Genomic DNA, 13,294 nt, shown 5'->3' on the forward strand with positions numbered 1-13,294 from the left:
TGCATTTGATTGGTTGTTCAAAGGGAGCACAGTTTGACTTTGATAAGTGAAAATTCTCTACTTTTTTAATAAATCAACCTCACGGGCTTATTAAGTAAGTGCAGTAATTCATAACAACCAATAAGGATTATTTTTTACTTAGGTAAACCGAAATCTGATTTGTTATGGTTGTTATGCGTTATTGCTCTTTACACTGGCTTTGGAATGCAAACGATGGAGCCAAGCACCTAACGTTATCCTTCTCTGATGTGTATATGACCTCTTTTGGGGTTCACTAATACTGTATCCTGCAAGATCGTTACACAGTTTTGCTCAAGATGTTCAGCATATGGTCTTGCAGTTTGTTTTTCTTTGTTCCGCTTTTTCTCTTCCAAAAACATGATTCAATATTCTGGGTTTTGTTTTACTTAGCAGATGATTCTTGAAGACAGCAATCTGGAAAGTGACTAATTTAAAATGTTAATAGGCTACATTGAGAAAAAAAAAAAAAACATACAATATTCTGGCCATAAATAGAGATAGATGTAAAAAAAGATTCTATGCAATGTTGGACTATAGCAATAAAGTAATGTCATGTGTGTGAAGATGTCATGTTTGATGTTATAAGAGGCTGTTGCTGTATAAATATACAGTGTTGTAACGACCATCTTACTGGCCAACTTCCAGATGACATGCCAATCATTTCATTAAGAATTGATGACATGGTTTATAGGGTGGAACAGGAAGAAAAGCATTATCAGTTGAAAGGAACAAGCACACATAAGCCTCCCAGAGTTTTGGTATAAAGTTTTGGCTGTTAGCCTTGAACTACAAATGTCCTGAAGGATTATTGAACTGGCTATGAAGCCGGGCACACACTATCCAATCTGATAATCCTGTTGTTTGATTATAATATATCTGAATGAAATGTTTATACACACACCACATTCCAATAGTGAATAAGAATACATGATTGTAAGGTTACCCAACACAGATAAAGAGTCTGATTATATAATCCCACTGACTGCTTCAGAGAAAAGTATTCATAAGTGCACAATCACGCTACACATGTTATACATGGCTTAGGTCCACTAAAGAAAAAAAAACATTACTGATATATACAATCTCATCCAGTCCCACAGATGTCATTACTGTACAGGTCAAGTTTTGACCTATAAAACATTTAAGACCAATTGAACCCTTTAAAGCCTAAATCTAGGAAACGTTAAAATTGGCCCCTGCAGTGGGGCTGCATCCGCACCGTGGGAGTACATGCTTGTTTAGGTCTAGGGGACTTGTTAAATGAGTTACTCAATCCTCCACTCCTTCACGCTGCTAGACTGATCCCTGCAGTGTCTTATCCCCAAACTCTCCAGGGCTCTAAGGTCCTCACATCATCAAGACCAATGCAGGGTCCATAGCATGGAGTGACAGTCCGCCCCCAAAAGGGTGGGGAGCACTGCCTGCCAGGGGAGTGGAGGATGAAGTAAAAGCGCTTCTCCCCTCCCCCAGTCAAAATAAATTGGTAACTCTTGCAATGTGGGCACAGCCCCACTGCACAGGATTTTTAAAGTTTCTCAATGTTGGGATTTAATGGCTTGCAGTTTTCAGCCGTATTTAATCATGTAGAACCAGTTTTTACAAATGTCTTATAGACTAAGCATGTTACCAGCGGATATAAAAACTTGAAATGAATGTTTTTGGAACCAGAGGTCATTGATGCCTAGATGCCTAGTCCAAATTTAGACAGCGTGTCAGTTAACCTAGAGATAACTCCATGACTGATATGCATACTAAATCATTTTTTATAAATACTTTTAATAGCATATAATGCTTTAATTTAGTAGACTATGTGAAAAAATATATAATAGACTGACAAATGTTTTTTGTCAGTCTATAAGGTTTTTCAAGGTTTTTCCGACGGAAAATCCGATCGTGTGTACACGACATAAGATTTTAATTAGAAAACCAATACAACTTGAGATCAAAGTCAAAAGTATTTTTTATCAAGCTTGAATTTCTCTCAATTCATTGAAAACTTTCCTTATTCTGGGAGCTTCTGTGTTCCTAAGCATCTGATCCAGTAATACACCAAATGTTAATTGTAAAACATTAAGCTCATAATTAGGTTTTTCATCTCTTCCTTTTTTCTATGCATTCCCTGTTTTCATCCAATACATGAAATCAAACACCCCTGATATTTAAATACTTTTTTTTTTTTGAAAAATTATTTTTATTAGTTATAAAAGACACATAAAATATAACAACAGCCGGCCAGCATACGCTGAGCCATACCAGGCCAACATGGCCCATTACAAAGGTACAAACAAGGACCATCTAACTAACAGAGACAGTGCCTAACTGACAACCTAGTGAAAAAACACAATCCCCCCCTCCCCCCACCCTCGCTCAGCACTCCCTCCCCAGCAAACTCGGAGCCAAATGGTCTCTACAACCCCACCTGCCCGGATTCCGCGGTGGGACCTCCATGCGCCTAACCCATCTACAGATCATAGTGCATACAGTATATAATCACCCCACAGTCAGTTAGACCCCACTCAAAGATATCAACCTCATATTTAAATACTTAGATCCACAATAATATTTTCTAATGCAAGTTGGAATTGAATCGACTGATGCAGGACAGTAATGATTGCACGTATACTGGCAATACACAGGCCAATTGTTCCAAAAAAATAAAATGAAAATTCAAATAAGCTTTGAGACACAATCAATAATCTCAGCATTCACTATCAAGTGATAAAATGGGACACATTGATCAAAATTTAATTTTGATCAATGTGTCCCATTTTATCACTTGATAGTGAATGCTGAGATTATTGATTGTGTCTCAAAGCTTATTTGAATTTTCATTTTTTTTCAAACTTATATTAAAACTGGTTGGAAACCATTCCATGCAGATCCCTCTCTTCAAGAAATGCTGATACAGGACAATAATGATTGATTTGCTGATTCAGGATAGTAATGATTGCACCTAAACTGGCAATACACAGGCCAATTGTTCAAAAAATGTATTAAAATGCAATAAAGCTTTTGGGCACAATCAGTGATCTCAGCATTCACTATCGAGTGATAAAATGGGGCATATTGATTAAAATAATATTTAAACTTGTTAGAAAAGCATTCTCTGCAGATGCCCGTCTTCAAGAAATGCTGTTGATGCAAAATATCAATCAAAATACAGGAACTTATGCAGTCTAAAAGATATCTGCTACGATTCAAACTATGAATAGACAAAAACAAAAACCAGTTGTCCTAAAAATGTTAAAAAGATTGTGCAATAAGACACCATCATCCCTGTACAGCTTATCGTACGTCATAGATCAATATAACTGTGACATCCACCTTCCCATCATCAAAATCCTGTTCATTGCTGGTTGTAAATGCAAGGAGAAATAGTTAATTGAAAGGCAATGGTGGTGGTCATGATAATGGCAGTTCCTACATAAAGACTAGCAGATTTTATTTATCCTCTTAGTGACATGAGGCATTGTGCAGTGATATACTGTCGGTACATATGTTGCAGCACCAGCACAATAATAGAAGGGTCAGCTGTGTTTATTTAGCAAAAACGGCATCACTGGATTGTTATGCTGAAAAATAAAGACCAAAGAAATCCTTGTTTAAGCAGTGTCCTGGGTTTTATTACAGAACTGGGCTGCTGCCTGCAGCTGAACGCTCAAGGTGAAAAAAGAGGTATAAACATAAAATAGGATTAGAGGACAAGAGAAAGAACAGATCTGTCCAAAGCCATCTGTCTGCATATTAGGAATATATAAACATAAAGCAGAAATGGAACTGTATAGAAATTCATTGCACCAGATATAATAAAATCTCATCAGAGCATTCCTAAATCTTTTACAATAAATCAAAGCAGCAGAGCAGTGTCCTGTAATTAGTTTAGACTGCCTGTCAGAGGTTACTATTGGTTTTATCACTTGGGTCAGTTAAAAATGCAGAATGCATGTTTTAGAAACAGTGTTGGCTGTAATTTCTGTTTTAAAGGGTTTCCTACCCTTAACTGTAAGGTAAAAACATTAATATTTCTGAGATACAATACCAATTCATTAGACATTCAACCTTACAATGATTAAATTACAATTTCATGTAAAAAAAAAAATGTTTTTAGCCTTATAAATTCAAGTTACTGAAACTGTCTGTATAATTTGAGGGCTCTCGTTGAGTGAAAAATATTCACGTTCCATGCACAATATTTATTAGCCAAGGCCTTGTTCAGTTCTAAACACAGATGTACCCTAATTGTGCCAAAAAGACATGGAGACCTTCGCCTGAGATAGTTAATCTACCAGTATTTCCCTCATGGATGTACACTGGTGGGTTGAATCACCATTGGCTTATTAAATTTTTTAGGGACTCCATAAGTAATATTTCTCTCCCCCCTGCCAACACCTGCCATGGAGTTATACACTTCCTTTCCACTTTTAATGGACAAAGCACATGGTCAAGCATAAATGTGCATGTTTAGAGATCTCACTGTTGGAGGCGCTGAGGCATAAGCGCAAGACTAAAATTTTCATTTTTGGTAAACAGACCCATTTAAAGCCTAACTTTACCTAAGATGAGAAAGTAAAAAATCGCCACAAGGGAGGACATTACTTTCCTTTCAGTGAAATATGTCTCTTGCGCTGCTGTGTCCTCTTTTTGCCAAAATCTTCCTCCTCTGATGCCCTACCCCCACCCCAACTGCCATAATCTTTTAGTGTCAGGGTTTAATAGAACTAAGGGGCTGTGATAGGCACTCATCAAAAGTACCTGACTTTATCGGCCAGCTGCTCCATTCATAGAAACTGTTACTATAGTATCTATGTGTGAAACACAATCTATAAATAGAGGTGGTGGACCTTTCAATCATCTGCCCGTCCTCCATTAATAGGTCCTATGTAATTAACCTCCCTGGCGGTATGATTCTTTCAGAAAAAAGGTGCTCAAAGCGGTACCATTATTTGCAAGGAAATTTGGCGTTTTATACTGTAGGCCTGTAATTTTTAGAAATAACTCACTTAAATCTGACCAAACAAGATTCTAATAGGCATCCCGGGTATGACATTTTTTTAAAAACAAAATTATAAATTTTAATATAATAAATAATTATAAATAATTATAACAAGTAATATAATTATAATAAAAATGATTCAATAATGTAATCAAATCAAAATCACTGAAATTTGCTCAGTTGCAGAATTGTTGCTGTCATTATTTTTTTTTTTTATGACGAATTTCCCCACAAATCGCTATCGCACAATTCTGCAAGTGATTATAATTTATTATCGCTGTTTTTTAGCTGCTCTAAAACTATTTTTGACATAAAGGGACACTTTCGGTTGCTATGGACAATCTACAGTTTACAGGCAGAAAAAAAAAGTTTTTATTATATAAAAGTACATGTAGGGCACTGGGCAGACCACTAGGGACAAGGGGGGTGTGTATTTTTTACATACAGTACTGTAATCTATAAGATTACAGTATACTGTATGTAATGTGTTTGTTTACATTTTTGAATTTGGCGCCGTTCTCCGCTCCCGTGCGTCATAACGTCGCAGGGAACGGAGATCGGCGTCACACAGAGGCACTGTGTGAATCGAGCGAGGTCCCGCTCGCTCGCACAGCGCGGTGGCATCGCTGGATCCAGGAACATGGTAAGTAAACACTCCCTGTGGATCCAGCGAGGCGAGCCCGAGTCTGACTCGGGGTTACCGCTCGCAGCAGGAAAATCTAACCCCGAGTCAGACTCGGGAATACCGCCAGGCAGGTTAATAGAAGCTGTACTCATGGCTTCTATGAATGCAGTAGCGAGGCGGAAAGGTACACTGAAGGTATATTTAGGTAAACGTAGGTTTTAACCACTAGCCGACCAGCCGCCAGCTCAGCTGCGCGAAATCACGTAGCTATAAGTCATTTCGCATTCCTGCTCGCCCCTGGTGCCGACGCGCGTGCCCGGCGTGTGCAATCACCACCGGCACCCGCGATCGCTCGTTACAGAGCGAGAATCGGGAGCTGTGTGTGGTTCTGTCAGGGGGAGAAATGACTGTTCGTCTGTTCATACAATGTATGAACAGCGATCTGTAATTTCCCCTAGTCAGTCCCACCCCCCCTTCAGTTAGAACACACCTAGGAAACATAATTAACCCCTTCCTCGCCCCCTAGTGTTAACCCCTTCCCTACCAGGGGCATTTTTACAGTAATCAATGCATTTTTATAGCACTGATCGCTATAAAAATGCCAATGGTCCCAAAAATGTGTCAAAAGTGTCTGAAGTGTCCACCATAAGGTCACAGTACTGATAAAAATCACTGATCGCCGCCATTACTAGTAAAAAAAATATATATTAATAAAAATGGCATAAAACTATCCTCTATTTTGTAGCTATCATTTTTGTGCAAATCAATAAACGCTTATTGTGATTTTTTTTTTAAAAAATATGTAGAAGAATACATATAGGCCTAAACTGAGGAAAAAAATGTTTTTTTATATATTTTTGGGGGATATTTATTACAGCAAAAAGTAAAAAATATTCATTTTTTTTTTCAAAATTGTCGCTCTATTTTTGTTTATAGCGCAAAAAATAAAAACCGCAGAGGTGATCAAATACCACCAAAAAAAAGCTCTATTTGTGGGGAAAAAAGGACGCCAATTTTGTTTCGCAGTGCCGAAATGCAAAAAGTGGCCCAGTCATTGACCAGCAAAATGGTCCAGGGCTGAAGTGGTTAAAGGGAAACTATAACACTTTTTATTTTGGTTTAGTTAATATGTTCTAAACTGTTGTTTCAAATTTGGATCTAATTCACTAGAGAATACCTAGAAAACTAGTTAATACAGACTTAAACAGACTTTATTTAATATGTTAAGCTTACATCACATCCACCAAAAATGTATTAAATGAATCCAGCCTTAAAATCACTTACATTTTGATGTTTCTTAAAATGTAAGATTATACTTGATGTAAAAATACAGTCCCTTTAAAGTAAACGTGTACTATAATGTTGTAATTGTGTTAAGTTACAGTGATTGTGTATAGTGTTCATCATAGTGCATAGGCATATCTCAAGGATTTCTGCAAGTCTTTCCCAAGCTTCCCCCAAAAACTCAGACTTCTGAAATAAGATAAATTGGTCAAATTTAGTGCTCTCAACATGCATCAGTTAATGTGACTAACTTGTCTTTCTATAAAATTTAACCGGAAGGCTTTTACTTGGTATACTGTTTTTATAAAACCTTGTTCTGTTTTTTTATTATAGACTGACAAATAGACAAAAAAAGTAAAACATTTTTTTAATACTGTAATTGTATCTACCTAATAAATTATTGAACAGAGACACACACCTCTATCTTCATGTATCAAAGGCAGCTGAAGGCTTTTATGAAAATCACTCTTATTGGTTTCTGATCATTAATGGGGACTGGAGTGACCAGTGACAGATCTGTCTGCCCAGACAAGAGCACACATTGTCAACTAATTGCTGTCAAAGAGAACATATAGATTAACATTTCCTCAGAGTAGTGCATCATGCAGGAGAACATAATCTACAGATTACAAGTGGTTAAACACAAATGGTTATAATCAACCTTTAACAAGTCTGCATTCTTAGAGAAATAAAAGCAGAGTAAAGCATTGTAATCTTATGTATGCGGATATTGTAATGTGACGTACTGTGATCTCTGTGAAAAGTAATTAATCAGTTAATATGAGAGATATTAGATGCTAGGGCCATGTTAGGTGTGTCATCTGGAAGTAAGGCCGCCCATATGCAGTTCGAATCTCGGTCGGCTCAGCAGGAATCGTTAATGGGCAAGCTGAATGTATCAAGTTGATCAATCAGTCAACTTGGGTACAACCAGCCTGCCAGATTATCTTGTGATTATCGCTAGCGGCTGCTATAGCTGCTAGCAATAATCACTGTCTTCTCCCTGGTGGGGATGGTTTCCTCTGCCTACCCCCTCACCGGGAAAAAGGACAATTGCTGATTCCTCTGTCAGCACTGTCTGTGGTTGCAGGAAATAAATTGGCACTGTGTATGGCCAACCTAAGTGGTATGCCTAGTCCTATACAAACACTGATTGATAGAAAGTCTGCATTTAAATTGGAAATTTAGGGGGCTGAAGTGGCATTTTGAAGAGGTTTGGGCCTTATTCACACTGGCACTATCAAACCTTCCTTTTTTTTTGTAATTAGAGGACCTTTCTAAATGCTTTTAAAAGCATTCAATGATTTTTCAATTGTGCCATTCACACTGACAGTTTACCTGAATAGGTGTGGATAGTTTAGCTTGGTTTAGAGAAAATAGAATTCTGTGTGTCCAGGATATGATTAGACACTCTAAACACATCTAAAGAACATTTGTTCTTCCGCAGAACCAACAGGCTACCACTCAGTAGAGCGTTCAGCCTTTCCAGAGGCAAAAGGCTAAACTATTAGGCCCCATGCACACGAGAAGCAATTACAAACACCTCTAAACTCACGTTTTCAAAGGCAAAAACCGGCGTTTTTAAACGCCCGTTTTTGCCGCGAATTGCGCGGCGTTTTGCCACGATTAGCGGCGTTTTACCGCGTTTGCGGCTGTCAGTGCTTATCTGAAAGACATTGTAGACCCTCCCAAAGTTAAAAACGGCCATAAACCCAACTGCTTTAAAACGCCAAAAAACGTGATTGTGTGCATGGACACATAGGATAACATTAAATGAGTTCAGGGGCAGTAGAAAAAAATGCCCAAATGCCTCTGAACTCGAGTTTAGCAGCGTCTCGTGTGCATGGGGCCTTAACCTACTGAATGTGCTACAGGCAAGCAGTGTCAATGTAAAACTCAACCTGTTTTTTTTTTTTCAGATTCAGTTCAGATGACTGAACCATGTTTTGTGTGTGTCTGTGTGTGTGTGTTATCTATGGGATGCCCAAAGACTGAATGAAAAAAAAAGCTAAGGTTGAAAATATAGTGTTTAGTTAGCATTTGTACCTAAATTTGTTTAGGGTCTAGATGTTAAAACCTCCTGATGTCCCTGTGTTTCTGCTGTTCAATAGGAATATTTAAGTACAACTTTTGCAGCTCTGCGCTCCAATCAGATTCTTACTTTGAAGGTTTGTGGGTATCTGTTGCTAAAAAACGTCTGCAGCAAAGTCAGGACAAGAGCCAGTATATTGCATATTTTCAGCTTTAAATTCTAAATTATATGTATATATTAATATATAGTCATAATGGCACTTCATAGAATTCATCTTTTGTAGTTAAAGACATTTGATTTCAAGAAGGCCTGTGAATTATCAGAGGAGTTGTATAACAAGAAGCATATTTGGAAAAAATGCAATATGAGGCTGCCAGACATTGTATGACAGACGGACTTAAACTCTACTTCCATTCCGATCACATGGCAGAAAAATCATTTTTCCATTTCCTTTTTTACTTGGAAACATAAGGTACATCTCTTAAAATGAGGTGGAACACAGAAGCCTTTAACCTGAATGTCAATCTTTATAACGAAAAAGGAAAGAACATTGATATTGCATCCTTTAACAACCAATCTGATTCCAGGTTTAAATTGCTGTCATTTGCAACATCTCCAATTTTTATCTCCCTTGCTTTTTATGCCTTTTTCTGCCAAGTTGTGTTATAGACCATAGATTGTGGCATTTTAGTTGCCAAATAGAAAAAGAATAACAGTCAAAAAAAAAATGGCAAGACAGTGGTAGAAATAATGGTGATCCTATTTGGTCTACAATTTAAGGTTCTATTCAATCAAAAGTGACATTTTAGTTATAGTTGTAATGCCTTCTTATTTGTCTTAAATACTTAAACTTAACCACTTCGTATCCGGGCCATTGTGAAATGACGGCCACAAGGTGGCTCTACAATGCCGGGAGGACGTTTAGTGACGTACCCACCGCTTCACTGAGGTGCCAATGTGCGTGCCTGGCAGCCGCGATGTCCGCCAAGTGCCCGCGATTGGCCGTTACAAAGCCAAGGACGTGGATCTGTGTGTGTAAACACACAGATCCATGTCCTGTCAGGGAGAGGAGACCAATGCTGTGTCCCTTGTACATAGGAACACAGATCAGTCACCTCCCCCAGTCAGCCCCCTCCCCCCACAGTAAGAATCACCTAGCAGGGAACACATTTAACCCCTTCTTCGCCCCCTAGTGTTAACCCCTTCCCTGCCAGTCACATTTATACAGTTTAGTGACGTACCCACCGCTTCACTGAGGTGCCAATGCGCGTGCCTGGCAGCCGCGATGTCCGCCAAGTGCCCGCGATTGGCCGTTACAAAGCCAAGGACGTGGATCTGTGTGTGTAAACACACAGATCCACGTCCTGTCAGGGAGAGGAGACCAATGCTGTGTCCCTTGTACATAGGAACACAGATCAGTCACCTCCCCCAGTCAGCCCCCTCCCCCCACAGTAAGAATCACCTAGCAGGGAACACATTTAACCCCTTCTTCGCCCCCTAGTGTTAACCCCTTCCCTGCCAGTCACATTTATACAGTAATCAGTGCATATTTATAGCACTGTTCGCTGTATAAATGTGAATGGTCCCAAAAATGTGTTAAGTGTCCGATGTGTCCGCCATAATGTCACAGCCCCAATAAAAATCACAGATCACTGCCATTACAAACCAATAACTATGCCTGGGCAGGAAGGGGGTATGTGTCCAGTAAGCAAGTGGTTAAAGTGAACTTGTGATTTTTCTATGCAGGGGTTGCTTTAATGCCAAAATAGGCAACTCTGCAGAATATCAAACCACATCGCTTACGGTTTATTTAAAACATGATTCATTGCAGAATTTTCATATGATGAGGAATACGTGTTTTGACACAAGAGCGGCAACCAAATGCAGTCTGGTGCACGGTATTACGAGCAGAGATTGTTACTCCGCTCCAACACTAACCAACAAAATGTCTGCCTCCGAGATGGCGACAACTTCATCCCTGTTAGTCTCTGTGCTGTGAAAACACCCAAATGATCCTTTACCTGACTGCATTCGGTTGCCGCTGTTGTGTACAAATTCGTTAACATCTGCATTTAGTGTGGCTTTTAAGAAACCGGAAGCGACGTGGTTCTATATTCTGCCGAGTTGCATATTTTGTTAGGACACCCCCTTTCCCAAATGTACACACCTTCTGTTTGCACACCCAGTGCTGTGTCAGTCACCAAATTACCCATGACATCCTTTATATAAGAAACCATTTGCTGGGTTAAGGGCCCACTCAAACCCTTGTGTGCATTATGAGTTATGCTGCATTAGGGCAGCCAGTACATTTTGAATGGGAAAAAAACACACCTGCACTATTTTTTACAATGCTGAGCAGCACCACAAAGCATCCACATCATGAATGTGGTGTGGTATAATGCATGTGTATTTGAATGGTGTTTGTGTATTGTTGTATCTTTAGTAATTCAGTTCCAAAATGCCTAAAAAACAGCAGAGGGTTTTACAAAATTTTATACATATTGAATCAATGTGTAATCCCCGTACCAGCCACACAACCTTAGTATTTATTTTGTGATGTTAAAGAAAAAAAAATCATTACTGGTTTAAATAGTGTTTTACCTTACACTAGTTTTCACGTAATGAGCTCTTTAATATACTGTATGATATAGAAATTCATAATAAAACACCTGCGCACAGTTCAGTAAAGTCAATTAAAATGATAGATGAAACACTTATTAAATTCTCATCTGTTTATTTAATTGCTGCATGAACAGACAATATAGCTTATGTAGCATACGTCGTTATGTTTGCTATTTTCCTGGTGGATTTCCGGTATGCCTTCCAGGCAGAACACTTCTGTGGTTGTGCCTCATGAGAAAACTGTTAGATTAATTTATTTTTATTTTTACATTACATTGGGGATTGCAGAATTGTAATGGTTACTTGCAAAGGTACTCCACACTGAAATGGTTAAATAGGGCAAGCTTTTTTAAGTCATCAACATTTTTTTTTTTTTTTAACCTTTTAGATGTTTAAAATTATAACTATTAAATAATTAAAATCATACCTCTATAGGATATATATGGCATATAGCACAACATAAAAAGCTGAGCAATGTATTGTTTCATGGCAACCAATCAAACATCAAATTTCAACAATTCAAAGCTCAAATGTAATTGGTTTCTAAGAGCTATGACACATCATATCCATTTACATCTAGGTTTATTTTTCTTTATTTCAAATTTAAATTGTTTAAATTAAGATACTAGATTAGATACAGCATTCTAGATTTGATGATAAATATGCAATTGGGTCTGAAAGTGCAATTATTTCATTCACTTTTAATCCTATATTAATCAAATTATACCTGGAATCTTAATGGTTGCTATGGGCAACACATACCGTTTTCTATTCTGAATCTCTTGATACGCTGAAGTTCTGTTGCAAGGTTAACTCTTACATTACTATGTTGACCTACAAACTAAATAAATTATGGATTGTCCATACACTCTACTTTCTATTTAATGTGTTTCACCTCAAAACAAAACCACCCTGGCTTCTTTGCAGCTAAAAAACATTACCAGCATTGGAATGCACAAAGCAAATTGCTTTGTTAATTGTATCCATACATTTTAATTTGTAAGGATGTTTTGAGCCAAAGAAGCCTTGGCGTTAAAGGGAAGTACCTGAATGTTCTCCTCTGGATCATTGTTCAGAATCCTCCTCTTTATGCTATTTCACGGTAAAACTTTCTATTCCCCTTTTTCTGTTCTTTCTTCTCTTATCTTGTCCGATCTTCTGACTTGCTACACTTTGCTGGCCTACCTTGCACTGTATCATCACACCTTTGCACTGGGACTTTCCTGACCTGTGTCACCATTCAGCTGTTGCCTGCTATGATTAATACAGTGCGGGCGGTTCAGCCAGCGATCGTAAGAAAGCGCATCTTCCAGGTACACTACTCTATTTGCTTGGCATTCTTGCTTATTCACTGTCTTACCCTCCAAAGGGTTTCTTATTGCCTTGAGTAATTTGCTTTTTTTTTGCATTTGGTGCCTATGTTGTTTAATTCATTTTGATAAAACAATGATCCTTAATAAGCTGCATGATGATAAAGTGCAAATACTATAACTCATATTCTAATAATTTGCTTCTAACTGTCAAAATCCCAAAGGTTTTACCTACTGCACCGATTAACAGTCTACTAGAAAAATATATAATAATTCATAGTAGTCAAAAATATTAGTGTAAAAGGTTTACATATGAGACGTTAAAGAATGTTCAGTCTTCCACAACCTTTCTGGTTATTGGAAGATTACATTTTATAGGTAGTTCTCTATCAGATATGATGTTATAC

At 38.0% G+C, this 13,294-nt stretch overlaps 1 protein-coding gene across 6 annotated transcripts in view; it reads left to right on the plus strand.

Annotated features, from left to right (window-relative positions):
• The window catches only part of COL13A1 (collagen type XIII alpha 1 chain), a 352,395-nt gene that overhangs the window by 231,781 nt on the left and 107,320 nt on the right, over nt 1-13,294 (plus strand). For 4 of the 6 annotated variants that reach the window (XM_040320468.1, XM_040320470.1, XM_040320472.1 and 1 more), the window contains exon 13: nt 12,822-12,890. The exons of 1 other annotated variant lie outside the window; for it this stretch is intronic. In XM_040320468.1, the coding sequence (XP_040176402.1) occupies nt 12,822-12,890 (69 nt within the window). Of the gene's footprint in view, nt 1-9,034; nt 9,092-12,821; nt 12,891-13,294 lie in introns of all 6 variants that reach the window. One more of the 6 variants, XM_040320467.1, reaches the window with a different exon arrangement.

Source organism: Rana temporaria, chromosome 8, assembly GCF_905171775.1.
Source record: "Rana temporaria chromosome 8, aRanTem1.1, whole genome shotgun sequence".
NCBI classification, from domain to species: Eukaryota; Metazoa; Chordata; class Amphibia; order Anura; family Ranidae; genus Rana; species Rana temporaria.